We start from the raw sequence: 20,080 nt of genomic DNA on the forward strand, positions 1-20,080 counted from the left end.
GGTTTAGGATGATTATAGCATTGGACAGAGACTAAATCTGAGCTTGGAGAGCATACCACTTGGAAAGGCTGTGTATTTTTGCACCAAAGAGAGAGAGAGAGAGAGAGAGAGAGAGAGAGAGACCACAGCACTGAAGCTTCCTTCAGTACAGTGGAAGTCAAGCTCAGTCCTGGGTCACACACATGACAAAGCAGCACACTATCCAAGTGAGATCTTTGGCTGGACCTAGGAAGCTTGTATAGCTGAATCAAATCTTCTGAATAGAAATGACCTCGAGCAAGCCTGAAGTATTACTTCATTCTCCTTATTCTTCCTAGACACCATGTAATGTATGCTGAGCATTTGTTATCTCAGACACTATGCTGGGCATTCTACAAAAATACACTACAAGAATCAGAGATCTCACATTGTTGTTAAATATACAAAATATTTATATAGGGTAGTATTTAAGAGTAAAGACTTGGAGACGATCTAAACATGTTTCTTCCACTTCCTATATTCACTGGCTAAGAAATTTCTCAACTTCTCTAAGCTTCAGTTTTAACATTTGTTAAATGGCCACAATAAGGTATCTTGTATACAGAAGTTTTCCATAGAGTTATTCTACAGTTTATTTTAAATTTTATTTATTTACTTATTATTTATTTATTATTAGACAGAGAGTAATTGAGAGGGGAGGAGAAGGCAAAGAGGAAGAGAGACAGAGACACCTGCAGCCCAGCTTCACTACTTGTGAAGCTTTCACCCTGCAAGTGAGAACCAGAGGCTAGAACCTGGGTCCTTGTGCACTGTAAATGTGTATGCTTAACCAGGTGTGCTACTGCCTGGCTCCCAAGTTATTCTATGATTTAAATGAGACCATTCCTGAAAGCTGTAGACATTCATTAAATATTAACATCATTAAATGGAATAATTATGGGACACTTTAGAATTTGTAGTATTTGTTACTACTGCTACAACTACTGAAGTTCAAAGAAGTGACTTAGCCAAGGTAACACAGCTAATAAGAAGTGATAAGGCTCTCACCCAGTTTGATTGTCTTTAGAACAGTATATCTTACCTTGTACTTGTAGTTATAACATGGAATGAATTTGCACTGGCTCTGTGAAATAAAATGAAACATTCTCTGGAAAGACAAATTCCTAATAACTGCTTTCCATTCTCAAGGAAGCAGAACTCAAGGAAAATTTAGGTTTTTTTGGATTTTTTTTTTTTTGCTTCCAGGACTTGGTGGCTGCACCACAAGTCCACTTCTCCTAGAGGCCATTTTTTTCCATTTTGTTGCCCATATTGTTGTTGTTGTTGGATAAGACAAAGAGAAACCGAGACAGGAGGGGAAGACAGAGAGGAGGAGAGAAAGACATCTGCAGACTTGCTTCACTGCTTGTGAAGCATTCCCCTTACAGATGGGGAGCCAGGGGCTTGAACCCTGATCCTTACCAGGTCCTTGGCTTCTTGCCATGTGCATTTGACCCGCTGCACTACCGCCTGGCCCCCCTTTTGGATTTTTTTTAAAGCAGAAATTTACTAAACTATGAAACTAGAATAGGAACACACAGAAAAAAGAAAGATTACATTAAATATTCTTTGCTTCTTTTGTTCCTTCCTCTCTTTCTCTTTCTTTCTTTCTTTCTTTCTTTCTTTCTTTCTTTCTTTCTTTCTTTCTTTCTTTCTTTCTTTCTTTCTTTTTCCTTTACCTCCAGAGTTATCACTGGGGCTCAGTGCCTGCACTACGAATCCTCTGCTCCTGGAGGCCATTTTCCCCATTTTGTTGCCCTTGTTGTTGTGCTTGTTGTAGTTGTTATTGTTGTCACAGCTGTTGTTGTTGTTGTTGGACAGGACGAAGAGAAATCGAAAGAGGAGAAGACAGAGAGAAGGAGAGAAAGACAGACACTTGCAGACCTGATTCACCGTTTGCAAAGCGACCCCTGCAGGTGGGGAGCTGGGGCTCCAACCCAATCCTTACGCCCGCCCTTGGGCTTTGCGCCATGTGCGTTTATCCGGCTGCGCTAAGGCCCAGCTCCCTGCTTCTTTTCTCTTCTAGACTTTTTTTATTTCTTGCCTCCAGGGTTATTGCTGGGGTTTGGTGCCTGCACTATGAATCCACTGCTCTTGGAGGCCATTTTTTCCCCATTTTTGTTGCCTTTGTTGTTGTTATTATTGTTATTGTTGGATAGCACAGAGAGAAATCGAGAAAGGAGAGGAAGACGGGGGTGGGGGAGAAAGATAAGACACCTGCAGACCTGCTTGTGAAGCGACGCCCCTGCAGATGGGGATCCCAGGGCTCGAACCAGGATTCTTAAGCCAGTCGGTGCATTTCGCATCACGTGAGCTCAACCTGCTGTGTTACCATTCAGCCCCCTTCTTGTAGATTCTAATTTTATTAGAAGACAGACTCCTGCATATACTAGCATTAAATTCATGGATGCTACGTCAAACTTAATTTATACTTTCTTAAAGGACAGGGGTATAAACGTCTAGCATTTCCTACTAATACCATATACCATATTTATACTAATAACATATTTGTACCACATGTTACCCTCTTGAAGAAGAAAATCCCAGGGGTCAGGCGTTAGCACACCTGGTTAAGTGCACCTAGTATGAATCGCAGGATCCCAGTTCAAGTCCCTGGCTCTCCACCTGCAGGGGGGTCGCTTCACAATTGGTGAAGCAGGTCTGCAGCTGTCTTTCTCTCCCCTTCTCTATCTTCCCCATCCCTCTCAATTTTTCTCTGTCCTATCCAAAAAAAAAAAAAAAAAAATCGAAAAACTGGCCACAGGAGCAGTGGATTCATAGTGCAGTCACCGAGCCACAGCAATAACCCTGGAGTCAAAAAAGAATAAGGAGAAGATTCCTTAAAACATAACGTTTGAGCTATACTATCAAAAATACATCTAACCTGTTATAAGTTCTCTGTGTGTATATATGTATACACACACACACACACACACACACACACACACACACATTTCCCCCCCATTAATTAGTAAGTAAAATCAAACCAAAAACAGAAGTCAGTGGTTTGGGGTCAAACTCTCCTAACAACACCACGTTAAGCATGCCATCCTTGGCCAGAGGGTAAAGTTTTCATCTGTTCTACAGAACTGTTCATTCCAGTCTTTAGCTATACAACCTCTTCAGCTGTTTTCTGTGTGACTGCATCTCACACTTCTCCCTCATTTATTGTTCATCAAGAATGCCTTGTGCCTAGCCTTTGTGACGTTCCTAGAAGTGAAGTGAATCCGTTAATAGAGATCCAAGGCTGAGGCACCACTATGCTGTATATAGCATTTTGAGTCTCACATGTGCGCCTGAAATAAGGACCCAAAAGAAAACTCCTGCAGCTCCATTTTTATCTTGTAAGACTTACTGGGGTCTTTTCTTTTCTTTTTTAAATTTATTTCTTTATTGGGGAATTGATGTTTGACATTCAACAGTAAATACAGTAGTCTGTACATGCATCACATTCCCCAGTTTCCCGTTTAACAATACAACCCCCACTATGTCATTTATCATCCTTCATGGACCCGTATTCTCCCCACCCACCCACCCCAGAGTCTTTTACTTGGGTGCAATACGCCAATTTACTGGAGTCTTTTCTTCTGAGAAGAAAAGCCAAGGGCAGGAACCAAAAGTTTGGCTATGTGGGTTCTGGTTTGGTGGACTCTGCCATTTTATTTCAATTCTTTGGTCTTGCCTGATCAACTTCCATCATTTCCCTAGGACTCCTGCCTGACAGGACCTAGCTGCTGTTCAAGCTCTGCGCCTTTTGTCTCACTTCATTGACCTGTAGTCACACTGCAAGCCTTCTAACACATTGCTTCTTCTGGCAGGGACATGCCTTTCTAGTGTTTATTTGTTTTTGCCTCCAGGGTTATTGCTAGGACTCAGTGTCTGCTCTATGAATCCACTGATCCTAGAGACCAATTTTTCCCTTTTGTTGCCCTTGTTGTTGTTGTTATTGTATTGTTGTTACTGCTATAACTGAGTTGTTGGATAGGAAAAAGAGAAATCGAAAGAGGAGGTGAAGACTGAGAGGGGGAGAGAAAAACACCTGTAGACCTGCTTCACTGCCTGTGAAGCGATTCCCTTGCACGTGGGGAGTCAGGAGCTCGAACTGGGATCCTTATGCCAGTCCTTGCGCTTTGCATCATGTACACTTAACCCAGTGTACTACTGCCCACCCCCCCCCAGTTTTTATTTATTTATTTAATATTTATTTGCTTATTATTGAAGAGAGACAGAGAAAAATTGAGAGAGGACAGGGAGATAGAGAGGGAGAGAGAGAGAGAGAAGACTGCAGCCCTGCTTCACCACTTGTGAAACTTTCCCTCTGCAAGTAGGGACCAGGGCTTTGAACCTGGGACCTTGTGCACTGCACTGTGTGCGCTTAACTGGTTGTACTACTGCCTGGCCCCATCTTTCTAGTTTTTATACCTGGCTGATTCCTCTGTATCTTTTAGGCTTCAGCTTGAAATCATCCCCTGAAGAAGTCTCTGTTGAGATTCAGACCCTCATGTGAGCTCCCATAACATCCTGGGTCTCTCGCCAACTCCTGAGCTTTCATCTGGCTACATTTGTTTACTGGCCGGATTGTCAGCCAGAATGTATGCCTACAGGCAAAGATTCTGCATTTTTATTTATTTCTGCCCCTAATTATGAGCACATACTTGTCACTTAATAGCTATCAGCTGTGTGGAGAGGAACACAGTTCAGCAGGGCATTCTAGGAAGTGCTTCCAGGTTCCTGCCACCTTCACTGCCTTTTGCCCCAATGATTATGGAGACATAGTAAAGACAGACACTTCTGGTCATCACCAAAACTTTCTAGAAAGGGGAGAGTACAGCTTGTTTATAATAAATGTTTATGTAGTTTATATGTAATTAAGACTTTGATGATAGATTTCCTGCTTTTGAATAATGTCTCTGTCTCCTAATGGTTGTGAAACCTTGAGTTGGTTATCTAACTTTTCTAAGCCTTAACTTCTTTGTGTGTAAAATAAGTGTGAAAACAGCCTACTTTCCTGGAGATTATATGAATTAATGCATATAAAGGACTTGAGAATTACTAGTACATGTAAACACTTAGGTACCATTAGCTATTGTTGTTACTATTATAAAACAATTAGGGAAAGGGAGGGGGACAGCTCAGGAAACCAAAGTTTGTCAGAAAAGAAGTCCAGGCTGGGTGGTGGCTCATGCAGTAAAGCACATGTTACTATGCAGAAGAATCTGGGTTCAATGGGAGTCGGGCTGTAGTGCAGCGGGTTAAACGCAGGTGGCACAAAGCGCAAGGACAGGTGTACGGGTCCTGGTTCGAGCCCCTGGCTCCCCACCTGCAGGGGAGTCGCTTCACAGGCGGTGAAGCAGGTCTGAAGGTGTCTATATTTCTCTCCCTCTCTGTCTTCCCCTCCTCTCTCCATTTCTCTCTGTCCTATACAGCAACAATGACATCAATAATAACTACAACAATAAAACAAGAAGGGCAACAAAAGGGAATAAATAAATAAATTTATATAAAAAAAATCTGGGTTCAAGTCCCTGGTCCCCACCTGTAGGAGGGAAGTTTTACAAGAATTTGAGCAGTGCTACAGGTGTTCCTCTTCTCTGTCTCCCTTACTATTTTTCTTTGTCTTTCACTCCTGTCAAAAAGAAAGAAAGGGTGGGGGGAGTAGACAGCAGTGTATTTTCATAGTGCTGGCACCAAGTCCCAACATCAGAGGCAAAAAAAAAAAAAAAAAAAAGGAAGGAAAGAGAGAGAGGGAGGGAGAGAGAAAAGAAGGAAGGAAAAAAGAAATAAAGAATGAAAGAAAGGAATAAAGAAAGAAAGGAAGAAGGAAAGAAAGAGAGAGAGAGAGAGAGAGAGAGAAAGAAAGAAAGAAAGAAAGAAAGAAAGAAAGAAAGAAAAGGCAAGGGAATGGCCACTGAGAACAGTAAAGTTATACAGGCACTGAATCCCAACAATAACCCTGGTTACAAAAAGGAGGAGGAGGAGATGGTGGTGAGGGAGGAGGAGAAAGAGGAGATGGTGGTGGTAGTGGTGGCGGAGGAGGAGGAGGAGAAGGAAAGAAAGCTGGATAGCTGAGAACCTCACTCAGATAGTGCACATGCTTTGTCATGCGAAGAAGCCATCCCTCACTGCCTGAAGAAAACTTCGGTGCTTTGGTGTCTTTCTCTCTCTCAGTCTTTTTATTTGAAAATGTTGGTGAAACCTCAGTGATGGCAGAGCACATATATGATGGTTGGTTATGGAAGTTGTGGCAGCCAAGATGATTTACTGTGCCACAGGAGTTAACTGATGCCAGCAGGAGAGCAAGACAAGATTCATGTGTACATTCAACAGATATTCACAGAATGCCTATTTTGTGCTAGACATAAATGAAAATAAGTTAGACACAGCTTTTACAGTGCTGTCAAAAAAATCAAGATAAGAAGGTGCTGGTGTTGGGGAGGACAGTCCACTGTCTCTTCAGTGGGTGAGAATATGTAGAGGATCTTGACAAAACAGAAACACTAAGGCAAGAGACTTTAAAGCTTCTACTATAGAATATATCATGTAAATCCTTCCCTCCACCCCGACAAAATCTTCAGTAAAGTTCTCGTTGTTCACTAGAGAGAACCTGCAGAAGGAGAAGATAGCAGGTATCTGGGTTATAGCTGCTGGGGGAAAGTTACACAAAGCCCTTCCTTACTCTTATGTGCTACCAGTGAGGACACATGACTGTGTGTGCAATATTTAATGATTATAAAGGACACCCCCGTGCACTGCCTAATACAAGGTTCTTTAAAATGAATATGAATTCAACAGTACCAAATGCAAGCATATGAACCAAAGAGGCATTATTTATGGTAAGAAACTTGGAACATAAGTAGGGAAAGTGGGTCATGCGGATAAGACCACCAACTAACCCCTTTGTGGTTGAAGTCAAACTGGTGATTTCTACCAACTATAACTTGCTATTTTATCAACTATTGCTTAAGAGGATACAGACTTTTTTCTTAACATTTTAGGTGTGGGACAGGAAAGAGCTTATTGTGTACTTTCTGCTCCCATCTTTCCTTGACTTCTAGTTTTTTCCTTTGTATATCACATTGCCATCTTTTTAAAAATAACAATTTAAATATATAGTTTTTAGAAGCAGCCTAAAAAGCAATCAGTCATCATCCTAAATCAAACAAAACAAAACTATCAATTTGCCTGAATTTCCCAGAGTGAAATAAATACAGTTCGTTGGAATTTACCTACACAGATTGAGACTTTGGAGGGAAGAGAGAAATAAACTAGTCTTTATTTTCCTTTAGATTTGCTTACTGTATGCACCCTGGGGGCTCTGTGTCTTATAATGTGACTGACTACTGATTAAAAATATATATGGCTGTTTATTAATGTTCTCGAAGCACTATGCAAATTCACATCACCTTGGGTATATTTTGCCTTTCCTTAAAGCTCTGAAGTAAATGTAGAAATATCTTGTTAACAAGGCTGAAATATGCTAATTTAAATAGCTGGATTTGAATAAGATTTTCTTTAAGCATTAATAGTAAAATGAAGAAACATTAACAGGAAAATATGTGGCCAAGCATGAAATGTATGTAAGAGTTGCTTTCTTGTTCGAGCCTTACTATCTGATGTCATAGTATAAATCTTACAGTCTGCAGAACCAAGAAAGAATGCAGTTTATGCCCCAGATTTTTTGACAGTAGTTCTGAAAGCACGATTTTTACCATTTTTTTTTTTTTTACCAGAGTAGTACTCAGCTCTAGCTTATGGTGGTTCAGGGGGTTGAATCTGGGCTTCAGAGCTTCAGGCATGAGAGTCTCCTTGCATAACCATATGCTATCTACCCCTGCCCTGATTTTTACCATTTTCAAATGGTACTAAGGTAGTGTGTGGGGGGGGGGGGATTCAGCTATTTTCAAGTAGGTGGAGTCAGAAAAAGAACTGGCCTGTGCTTTCTTTTATAAAACCGAGCTATTTATTTTCATGTAACTGCTAGTCACTTTATTGAGGTATCTCTGGCTTACAGTACTAAATATGTTTCAGGAGTATAGCCTCACAATTTGGTAAATGACATTTCACATCACTTCCTACACCAAATGACCGTGATCCAATTGACCCTCTTTACCTAACTGTTTCACCCCCCGTCTTCTGGGACCATCTTTTGGGTTTTTTCCTGCCAGTGTTTTGCTGGAGCACCTCCCTGCCCCCCCCCCCCACAGATGCACACACATACACAAACCCATAGAGTGTGAGCCGGGAAAGACACCATACCACATCACAGCTATGCCACTTGTGAAGCTTTGCCTTTAAATGGTGTTCTCCTTCAGTCATCAGGGGCTCAAACCAGGGTCTTTGCACATGGTAAAATGCTCACTCTACAGGGTTCTATCTTTTTTTTTTTTTTGGCTCCAGAGTTATTGCTGGGGCTCGGTGCCTGCTCCTGGAGGCTTTTTTCCCCCCTTTTGTTGACCTTGTTGTTTTATCATTGTTGTGGCTATTACTATTGTTGTTGTTATTGCTGTCATTGTTGTTGGATAGGAGAGAGGAGGGGAAAACAGAGGGAGGAGAGAAAGACACCTGCAGGCCTGCTTTACCCCTCATGAAGTGACTCCCCTGCAGGTGGGGAGCTGGGGGCTCGAATTGGGATCCTCACTCCAGTCCTTGCACTTCACACCATGTGCGCTTAACCCGCTGCACTACCCCCAAGGATTCTACCTTTCTTTCTCCCTCTCAATCTCCCCAGCCCTTCTCTCTATCAAATAAAATAGAAAGGGAAAAAAAAAGGAAACGATGGTTGCCTGGAGTGGTGGATTCATAGCGCCAGTACCGAGCCCCAATGGTACTGGCAGCAATAAAAATAAATAAATAATATAAAATCAAAATTGTGTGCTGAGGAGACAGCATAATGGTTATGCAAATGATGTTCATGCCTGAAGCTCTGAAGTCCAGGTTCTAGACCCAGCACCACCATAAACGAGAGCTGAGCAGTGTTCTGGTTGTTCCCTCTGTGTATCTTTCTCATGAAAATAAATAAAAATAAAATAAAAATTGTGGGGATGGAGAGCTTTCAAGCAAATCAGAGACAAACCTAGATGCCTTTAAAAGAATGTAAAGATCATATCAAATCGATGGGTTTACAGTCAACAATATTTATACCCCTTCCCCATATTAGGGAGCTACTCTCTTCCCTCATCCAGCTTTCTGGTCCTTTTCCCAGCCATGACATCATCTCCCCAGACAATAACTTGGATCCTCCTGTATATCATACTTCAGGCTCAGGCAAAAAAAAAAAAAAAATACACTAGTATAGCTACAGGCCCTTTGAAATATAACTAAAATATGCCTACTAGCTATCAACAAAATGGAGGACCCCCCCACCCCAAACACTTCATCTGCACTATTCCAGCCTTTAGGTCCATGATTGTCAAACAATTTGTTTGGCTTTGTATGTTAACTCTCTTGTCAACCACCAGGTTCCAGATGCTACCATGATGCTGACCAGACTTCCCTGGACAGACAACCCCACCAATGTGCCTTGGAACTCTGCTTCCCCAGAGCCCTTCCCCACTAGGGAAAGAGAGAGACAGGCTGGATCGACCTGTCAACACCCATATTCAGCGGGCAAGCAATTACAGAAGCCAGACCTTCCACCTTCTGCATCCCACAATGATCTTGGGTCCATACTCCCAGAGGGTTAAAGAATAGGAAAGCTATCAGGGGAGGGGAGGGGATACAGAGGTCTGGTGGTGGGAATCGTGTGAAGTTGTACCCCTCTTATCCTATGGTTTTGTCAATGTTTCCTTTTTATAAATAAAAATTAAAAAAATAAAATAAAAGAATGTAAAGTTACATTCCTGAAAACAAAAGTAAAATTTCCAACAGACTAGTAATATAGGAGTCATGTACTTTTATCCTCTTTTTTATATATTTATTTATTTATTTTCCCTTTTGTTGCCCTTGTTTTTTTATTGTTGTTGTAGTTATTGATGTCATCGTTGTTAGGACAGAGAGAAATGGAGAGAAGAGGGGAAGACAGAGAGGGGTAGAGAAAGATAGACACCTGCAGACCTGCTTCACCACCTGTGAAGCGACTCCCCTGCAGGTAGGGAGCCAGGGGCTTGAACCAGGATCCTTACTCAGGTCCTTGCGCTGTGCCACCTGTGCTTAACCTGCTGCCCTACTGCCCGACTCCCTACTTTTGTCCTCTTATTAAGGCAAGGAATACATTTCTTTACAGAAAAAAAAAGTGGCTCTACAAAACTCAGCTTTCCAGGATCTAATTGGCCTCAGGATGGCAGCCATTTCCTCTTCCCTGGCAACTGGTACGATCTGCAAAGCTAAGCTGCAATCACAGAGGCTCAGGAAAGTCAAAGTGTACTTCAGGCCTAGCTCCTACCATGCTGCTACCAGAAAGAGAATTTCAGAGAAATGGTGATTTAAAATGTACACTTTTAACAAGTTACTAACCACAACCTCTTAAGCATTACTGATGCTATTTTTCTTATTCAGGTGCCAGGCTTTTAGACCTACCTAAGAAAAGATCTTAAGGTGTCACAAATTTCTTTTTTTTTTTTTTAATATTTATTCCCTTTTTGTTGCCCTTGTTTTTATTGTTGTAGTTATTATTGTTGTTGATGTCGTCATTGTTGGATAGGACAGAGAGAAATGGAGAGAGGAGGGGAAGACAGAGAGGGGGAGAGAAAGATAGACACCTGCAGACCTGCTTCACTGCCCGTGAAGCGACTCCCCTACTGGTGGGTAAGGATACCGGGGGGCTCAAACCGGGATCCTTACTAGGTCCTTGTGCTTTGGGCCACCTGCGCTTAACCCGCTGTGCTACTGCCCAACTCCCACAAATTTCTATCAAACAACAGCAAAATTAACTTTAGTTTGGCAAATTTATGCCAGTATTTTATATATTTCAAGATTTGGTTACAGTATAAGGATAACAAAATTCTAGGCAAGGTTAAGCAATGATCCAAGGTCATGCTAAAATATCCTAAGTCTGTTTTACTTTAACACATTACAAGTATGCTTTAATTTGGAAGGAATCAAGAGCAATATGCTTTTATCCAGAAATGCATTCCTATACCAACAAGCCTCTTAAGAAATGGGAATTACTAAAAGGGCACACCCCACCGCCTCAAGCTCTCGAGAATATTCTGGAAGCATCACTGTGAACAGTTACTTCTCTGCAGGGAAAGAAATGAAATTCCACAGATGCAGCAGCTTTTGGAAGAAAAAACGCGGTCTGCCTCTTAAGATGTGTCTCTACCCTAATGTGTTTGCTGTGAGCTATGTTCCTCTGGAGCGTTAAATTGTGGACCGTTGAACATCATCCCGCCTTTTCTGAAGTTAAAAAAAAATACTGTGGAGTGGCGGGAACAGAAACTTTGGAAAATTAAATGCCAAAGACTTCAGACAATGCAGATGACATACATGCAAATAACATTCCACAAGGACCTTATCCAAACGAATAGTGTGCACATTAAGCAAGGCACAGAGAGTCTACCAATTTTGCGCGCGTGTGCAGACGAGCACAACACACACTTACTTTTAAAAGGAGGGAAAATGCAAAGAACTTGCAACATGGGGTTCTTGGCACGCACGCCCGCCCGCCTGCTTTGTTACAAGTGTATCCAATGTCCCCAGCCACAGGGGCTTGTGGGTCTTTGCTCGTCTCGGCTCACTCGCTCTGCAGTGCTCAGAGGAGGTGGTTGTCCTGCCGAAGCAGACGCTGGCAAGCTGGCCGACAAGATGCTGCGCACCCCCAAATGCTCTCGCTGCCGCAACCATGGCTTCCTGGTGCCCGTCAAGGGCCACTCGGGCAAATGCCGCTGGAAGCAGTGCACCTGCGAGAAATGCTACCTAATCACCGAACGCCAGAAGATCATGGCCGCGCAGAAGGTGCTCAAGAAGCAGGGCTCCGACGAGGAGCAGGACCGGGCCCTGCGCGCCCCGGTGCCCGAGCTGGTCTCCGAGGCCATGGCGGCTGCCCCGGGCTCAAGCCTCTGCCCACCGCCTCCGGTGGCCGCTTCGGGAAGCCTGGTCCTGGGCTCTGAGGGCAGCGGCCTCGGCCCCGAGCGGCCTCCGCGTGGCCCGAGCCCGGGTCCGAGCGCCTTCCAGCCGGTGGCGATGGGCCAGGGGCCTAGCCACGTGGGGCCCACCGAACAAGCCGCGGCGGCTGTGCCTGCTCCTGTGGGAGCAGGACCCCACCTCGGGGCTGAGGCCGCAGGCAGATCGTTCTCCGGCCGCCAGGAGCTGCGCAGGCCTCTGCGTCCTGTGCCCACCTTGCCCTTCGCCGACTTCGGTAAGACCCCCGCCCCCCGCTCCCCGCGGCCTTCCCCCGCCATGGCCTCCCCAGGGCCGCAGCCTCCCGCTCCCTTGAGATTCCTGCGGTATAGACCCCACGGGAATGGGTCCTGGGGTGGGGGTTGTGGTGTGGGGGTCTCTCCAGAAGTAATATTTCATAGGGACACCCTCCTCTGGATAGAGACTTGGGTTAGGCGCTTTTATTTATTTTAAATGCTTGATTTTTGGTTAGAGACAAACCGAGAAGGAAGGGGAGATAGACACCTGCAGCACTGCTTCACCGCTTGTGAAGCTTTCCCTCCTACAAGTGGGGAAAAGATAAATTTTTCCTTTTCTCTTTTTCTTTCCCTTTTGTTTTGTTGTCTTTCCCACAGAACTCTCCAGTTCTGGCTTATGATGGTGTTGAGGATTGAACCTGGGACCTCAGAGCCTCAGGCACGAAAGCTTTTTTTTGTTTGTTTTTTGCATAATCTACTCTCTCCAGATTTACTTATTTATTATATATATATATATATATTTTTTTTTTTTTTTTGCGAAAGTCAAAAACAAAAGATAGAAAGGAATATGTGGCCCATATGGTTCTTAGTATTTTGCTACAGTTCTTGTGCTTTTCCATACTGCAAGAAAAGATGGCCCCCGGCTGGCTGGGCCACGCTAGCTCCTCCACGAGGAGACCCCCCCCTCCCCCGCCCCAGACGGCCACTGCGCTTGCGTACTTCGTGCAGTGCTTTTCTTGCATGGTGGGCCAGTCTTCTCAACATCCCCCCAGCCCGCCTTTGCAGGCTCCGCCCCTCAGCTCAGGCCTGGCTCTCTGCGCCTGCGCCTGGTTTCCCGCCTTCTCAGAAGGGCGGGCGCAAGTGAATGAGCGTCTCTGCTCCCCTTAGGAGATCGGTCGGTGGGCCAAGATCTGGTTGCCTAATTTCTCTCTCATTTTACCATTTGCATAAACTGTATTTTTCCTAGTGTCTTGCTGCTTTCAATACTAGTATGTCACAGCTTTTAAAAAAATAAGCTGGGTTTTTTTTTTTTTTTTTGCTCCCTTTCTGGGTGGCTCCCTTTCTGTAGTATCTGTCGTCTGACTCTATTTGAATGAAAAAGTGCCCAGGAATGGTGAAATCATTGTGGAGCCCCAACTCTCCTCCTTACCCCCCCCCCCAGTAAGTCAATAGCAAGTAGGGTCAAAGCATAATGAGTAAGGGAGTTCTTTGTATATGGATTATGAGTGTTATAGCTCCAATTGGGCAAAAAAAAAAAAAAAAATGAGACGAGAACCATGTGGAAGGTAAGAAGTGCGCTTTATTACTCAGGCGGTTTCAGTTGGCTTGTACCGGCTGGGTCAGTTTAAGCTACTTACTGGCTTTGCAAAGGGGGTGTGGCATTTGGGATTGTACGTAGTGCAAGCGGATTGGACAGAAGTGAAAGCGGCGGGAATTTTAAACTAGGGCGGGAGCGGGAACAGCCTAGGGCAAAGGAAAGTGAAAGTGGAAGCCCGCCACAAACAGGGCGTTTCCCTCTCAGCCTATGGGAATTCGAGAGTGGAGGCCTACTGAAAACCGCACAGTTTCACTTTTCCCTTTCATTCCCTATCTGCCCGTTTTCCTATTGCACGGGATTGTTATTATACTGCTTCCTTATCCGGATAATAATGCAATGCTTTTCCCTTTTTCCTTTTTTTTTTTTTTTTTTTTTTTACCTATAACACTCCCATCTTTATCTTTGCAGGGCTTCCAATGAGCATCAACTCGGATTGCATGATGGCATCTGAATACCTGGAGAGAGATCCTTCCAAACTGTACACCAGCATGCGCTCATATCGCCCTTTCCCAATGGGCTACCAGGATGCTTCCCCAGGCTCAGGGATCCCCCTGCAACGGGGCTTCCGGCATGTGTCCTATAGCCACTACCATGGAAGTAGCTTGGTGAGTCCCATTCTGGTGCCCTTCTAGACTCCTAGTCACAGCTCTCATTGGATTCTCAAGCCAAGGACACCAACTAGCATATCTGTTCTGTGCCAGTCTCCAAGTTGCTAGGAGGAAGACAGCAGCCATCTTTTCTGGAATGAGCATGTGTAAAGACAAGTCCTTACCACTTGGCTTAGGCTAAAACATGCACTTTATAGAGCTATGGCCTTAACAGCCCTGGAAGCTTAGGCAAGGATGGTGAGTTTGTAACATTGAGTGAGGGGCTACCAGCCCCATGACTGGTGAAATGCTGGTACTATTGGGTTGTTGGGAAAGCCACGATGTATTTTTTCCATGTGTTTCCTTGTTAAAGCTTCACCGTGGCTTTTCTAACATCCTAATAGAAGGGGCCTTCAGTTTTCTGGCTACCAGAAAGGGAGCATCACTTTCCCTGGAGCCATAGGGCAGGAACACCCACAGCTATGTCTTACTTGAGACTAAAGAGGACTTTCAGGAGGAGATGGGATTTGAATTTAACTGTGAGAACTATGAAAAATTTCACATTATGAAATATTTGTTGAAACATTTAAATGATTTTTTTACTTTTAGCTAGGGCCCAGCACATGCACAGTTTTACTGCTCCTGGGCTGGTTTCTTATGAAGAGGGAGAGCTACTGCAGTACAGGAGCTTCCCCCACTGTCATGCCCCCTCCCAGATGGTGTGGGACTTTAACCTGGGCTGCACACATGGCAAGACCCATAGCTTGCTTGCTGAGCTCTCTCCTGAGGCCAACAGTGGATGAAATTGAGTCTTTTGAGGAAATCACAGACCACTTGCTAACTGCTGTGCTATTTAGGCTGCAGTCTTGAATACTGACTGAATGGAAAGACAGGGCATGCCTGTGTGAGTTGTGAGTCAGACTGACCAGGTTTCATGGCCTTGATTACCAGCTCCTTTTAGGCCAGTGTAGTTGAAACCCCTCTCTCCCTTTTGGCAACCTATGAGGGTCAAAGGAACTGCAGATAGTGAGAGGCCTAGGTGGCCAGTCTGACCTAGGTGTCTAGACCTCCTAAGGGAGGTGGACTCAAAAACTGTTCAAGCTGATGGAATTCCAACTCACCACCACCACTAACTTAGAGCCAACAGCTACCCCTGGGCGGTCCTGATATTCTTCCCTTGGGTGGAAAGAGGAGAAGGGTGAGGAGAAAGCAGGGTGCTTTTGTTTAATGTGGAAAGTGATTGTGAAGAGAGATGAAAGCTTGACATTTACATAATGAGAATCATTAGTCACAGAGTGTGGAGTCAGAGATGGGACTCCAGCTGGGCAGTCAGGTCTGCACATAGGCACTGGGTCTCCTCATCTTGCTTCAGTTCCAACTGCATTTCTTCTGTTGATTTTGAATGTTTGTCAAAGTTAATTTGTCAATGGTTTCCCATTAATTCAAGGGGAAAATATTTGAAAGCCAGTCATCTTGATGATTTCCATGGTTTCAAAAGCATACCTTCAAGGTGCCAGGTTGTAGAGCAGAAGGAAAAGCACAAAGAGGTTAAGCAGTTGTCTAAGGGTCCAGCTTAGGGAATGAGGAACTTTCATCCACTCTGCAGCTGGTCAGTGAGCAGCCAGGCCAAGTACTGCAGTGAGTTCCCCTGACTGGAGCCCAGGCCCTCTGCCACCCTCAGCTTTTTCCCACACAGAGGTAAATCAGACATGGGCCTCAAAACTGGGAGTTCTGAGGCCCACCACTGGGAGTCGGGCAGTAGCACAGTGGGGTAAGCACAGATGGTGCAAAGCGCAAGGACTGGCGTAAGGATCCCGGTTTGAGCCCCCGGCTCCCCACCTTCAGGGGAGTCGCTTCGTAAGCAGTGAAGCAGGTCTGCAGGTGTCTATCTTTCTCTCTCCCTCTCTGTCTTACCCTCCTCTCTCGATTTCTCTCTGTCCTATCCAATAACAACAACAAGAATAGCTACAACAACAACAATAAAACAACAAGGGCAACAAAAGGGAATAAATAAAAGAAACTTATCACCACTACCTCCGCTCCACCTGAAATGAGCAGTCCCAGGGAGGCTGCGTGAGCAAGGCATCCCCAGCCTCCACACAAAGAAGGGTCCTGGCCAAGCAGAGTACACACCCACCGTCTGCTCACACAGAAGCTGGGAGCCTGGCGTCCAGGCTAGGGCTCTGATTGACAGGCCTGCCAGACAGCCTTTGTTAAGAGTGTGATCTCAGTTGGTGGGTCTGTTTGGGCCTGAGTTGCCATCACAGCACGCCCCACACACCACCACCACCACCACCCCCGGGTGGAGCTGTGATTCAGGAAGAAATCTGACTGAGCAGCTTAGAATTAAAGCACTAATAACCTCACTAGCCACCCCCTTCATGTCTGGTTAGAGCATCCAGTAGAATTTGTGAAGCTGTTTCAAACCGGAGAACCTAGGGATTGTTTTTAGCCTTGGGCTGCCCCCTGCCTATCTCCAAATACACAGAGACCCTGTGGTCCCCGAGTCTCAGTTTTACTAAAGGTGCTAGAAAAGGGGCCCTCGAGTGGTCAGGGTGCAGACAGACCCCTCTGCTGGCACAGAGCAGTAGACTCAGTAAGTCAGGTCTGCTGTCACTCATCAGTTGTCTTTATTGTTGCGGTTAGGGTGTCACTAGAACTTCCCTCCTAAGGTCACAAGGATGGGCTGAGTGACTTCCCCAGCTTCTTGGAAGTGTGTCTATATTCCTTATGGTCTGTGGTCTTATGGAGGATGTTTGCTGAACACTCAGTGCCAGGCAGGGTGTTTCGGGCTCTAGAGGTTCATCCGTCTCCCTTCACAGGCATGAGACCTGTCAGCCCATGTGAATAACCCTCGCTCCTCTGCTGTGTGTTCCATGCAGGTGTCAGAGCCAGTTGGAGACTTCCAGCCAAGCTACTACCCACCACCGCCGCCTCCACCAGCACCGGTGCAGCCCCAGTTCCTCCCTCCGGGATTTCTTTCAGCACTCCACTTCCTGCCGCCGCCCCCTCCTCCACCCCCACCGTCATCTTTCTCACTGACCATCGTGTCTGATACTGACAAGGAGAACACTGGTAAGTGACTGCCTGATTTTCAGTATCTAGAAGGAACCCAGGAAGACGTCCTGGAGGAAACAGGGCCTAAGTGGGTATAAAGAGAAGGCAAATAAGAGAACAGAATTTCAACTGTGCTGGACCCTGGGAAAAGATCTTTCCTTGTACCCCCTCCTCTAGTGTCCACAGGGACTGGGAATGATGAGAATGCCCTACACAAAAATTGCACTTGCAAATAGGCAATTTCCTCCTCAACCAACCCCTCTGCTTTGTGCTTCACAGATGACCCAGATGCGGAGGTGCCTGGTGAGCCCAACCAGCCGGAGGCCAGTCAGCTGGAGCCTGGTGAGCTGGAGCCCAGCAAGGTGGAGCCCGAAGAGCCAGAGCCCAGCAAGGTGGAGCCTGAAGAGCCGGAGCCCAGCCAGCCATCATCTCAGGAGTCCGATTAGGCCCAGGCCCTTGGGCCAGCAGAGTGGGGCCTCAGGGGATGTCAGTCATGATTTTCTTGTGTGTATTTGGTGAGGAAGGGAGGATAGTGGTAGACTTGAGATAGCAGCTAATTTCCATTTTGAAAACAAAAGAAAGGGTGATATCTGAGGTTCTCTCAATCCTGAGCTGTGTGATTGGAGAGGAACCTGGAAGATGAAGTTCCAAAGGGAGGGTTGGGGCTTTGAGCAGCCGGGGCCTCGTAGAAGCTCCCATTTAGGAATGAATTGAACCATCTTTGGGCTGTGCTGCTTTTTTTCCATTCCCCAAAGAGAGGCGGTCTTTAATTTCTTCAGAACAGGAGGGACCATCTATTTCAGCCTTCTGTTTCAGCCCATCTCCGCTAGGTCCCCAGCTGGGGGCAGCACAGACATGAAGCTTCCAGCACATCCAGGAGGCTGATGGGAGTAGCCAGGCCCAAGGCGTTGACAGCAGGTCTGCAGCGTCCTTTCTGCTGCTCTGTTTCCCTCACCACCCTGTCCCTGGGGGATTTTCCAGTTCATATCCTGACCCCTCAGGGACTACTTCTTCCCCTTATAAAGTTTAAGACATTTTAGGCATTATTTCTGGTTTAAGAGCAATCTATTAAAGTTTGACTGTTTGATGATTTTTGTTTGTTTGTTTGTTTTTTAATAGTGATTGCCAACTTTAAAAAGTATGTTGTTACAAGTACTGATGTAGTTCACAGAGAATAGAATAGTGCTTCCAAATCACCTGTGAAGTCAGCAGTTTCTTCTCTGGGAACAATTGACTTGAAACAAAACGAGCAGTGGGAATTTCCTTGGAGTGTTTATTCTCTCCTTAAATCCTTGGGGGGAGGCAACATTAGGCAGGGAAGTAGTCCTGGGTTTGGTCATCTTCCCCTTGCCTTTCCTTTAGTGAGCTGCCGTAAGTTTTTTTTTTAATTGATATTTTACTTCCATTATGGTTAATGATTACTATTATATTTTAAGGAAACCCGACAGATACAGATGTAGATATAGATGCCATCAATGGAGCTTCCTGTTGCAAACCAACATTTTTTTTTCATAGATAGAGAAGGAAAGATAATACAGCACCAACTCTTTCTCCAGAGTGGCAGGGCCCAAGTCCTAACCTGAATGGTATGACAAAGTAGGCAAATTCTCCAGGTAGCTCTCTTACCAGTCCTAAAATGTGGAGTTCTTCGGCTTCCTTGCTCAGCTCCTTTCATGATCTCTTCAAAGGAACATGGTTCTAGAAAGCAGAACATGGTCCCCATTCTGCTACTTGAATGTTTTGGGATGCTTCTCTTGACTTCATTTTTAAAAACACCCTGTGTCTACAGGATCCAGAGCCTGCTCACCACCAGTTCTGCTTCCCCCCCCCCCCCCCAGATACTTAGAATCAAGTGGGAGAAACAATGAGTAGCTCACTGGACTTGGAACTTAAGTAGAAGGGCTTTAGGATGGTCAGAGAAGGCTTTTTGAATTTCATTCACTAGTTACTTATTAATGGGACAGGAATGGGCTAAGAACTGCATTCTTGTTCTTTTTCTAGTCTCTCACTTATAAGCAAGAATATCCTGCTAGGAGGGTGGCAGAAAGATCACTGAGAAGTGACTTAACAGCTTTCTCTCACCTGGTAGCTTGGGGTTCAGGATCTGGATAATCTCTGGGGAACATTATTGGAACAACACATGCATGGAAACTATTTAGTTGAAGTTTCACAGACACAGCTTATTTTCAGCGGTACAAAACCAAGCAGGTCAGCACTGGCTTTAGCTTAGACCTGATGATGTAGTGATTGGAACTGGCCTCGTGGTGGGGCTGAAGCAACCCTGATTGTGTGTGTGTGTGTGTGTGTGTGTGTGTGTGTCCTTAGTATGATCAGGTAAATCTGGATCAGAAACTTCAGTTTTCACCACACTGTTGTATCTTAGACTCCATGTTCTAAAAGGGTTTCAACTACTAGTTTAAAATTCCATTAATCTGTGAAGTAGCTCCCCTCCTTTTTTTGCCTCCAGGGTTATTTCTTGCTGCCTGCACTAGGAATCCACTGCTCCTGGAGGCCATTTTTGTTGCCCTTATTATTGTTACTGGACAGGGCAGAGAAATCGAGAGAGGAGGGGAAGATGGGGAGAGAAAGATAGACACCTGCAGACCTGCTTCACCGCTTGTGAAGTGACCACCCTGCAGGTGGGGAGCCGGGGGCTTGAGCTCAGATCCTCATACCGGCCCTTGCTCTTTGTGCCATGTGCACTTAACCTGCTGTACTACCACCACCCGGTCCCCACAGCTTCCCGTTTCTGATCAACATACACAGAGAGGTATGAGAGTGTTTGTGAATGTACAAACCATGCTCTT

General features: G+C 45.2%; 1 protein-coding gene across 1 annotated transcript; it reads left to right on the forward strand.

Moving 5' to 3' along the window:
* Nucleotides 1-11,552: 11,552 nt before the first annotated feature.
* DMRTB1 (DMRT like family B with proline rich C-terminal 1) lies at nucleotides 11,553-18,363 on the forward strand. Its single transcript, XM_060205079.1, has 4 exons — nucleotides 11,553-12,313; nucleotides 14,038-14,234; nucleotides 17,099-17,291; nucleotides 17,553-18,363. The coding sequence occupies exons 1-4, from the start codon at nucleotides 11,575-11,577 to the stop codon at nucleotides 17,717-17,719; spliced, it is 1,296 nt and encodes a 431-aa protein (XP_060061062.1). The 5' UTR covers nucleotides 11,553-11,574; the 3' UTR covers nucleotides 17,720-18,363.
* Nucleotides 18,364-20,080: the final 1,717 nt, after the last annotated feature.

Source organism: Erinaceus europaeus, chromosome 13 (assembly GCF_950295315.1).
Source record: "Erinaceus europaeus chromosome 13, mEriEur2.1, whole genome shotgun sequence".
Taxonomy (NCBI): domain Eukaryota; kingdom Metazoa; phylum Chordata; class Mammalia; order Eulipotyphla; family Erinaceidae; genus Erinaceus; species Erinaceus europaeus.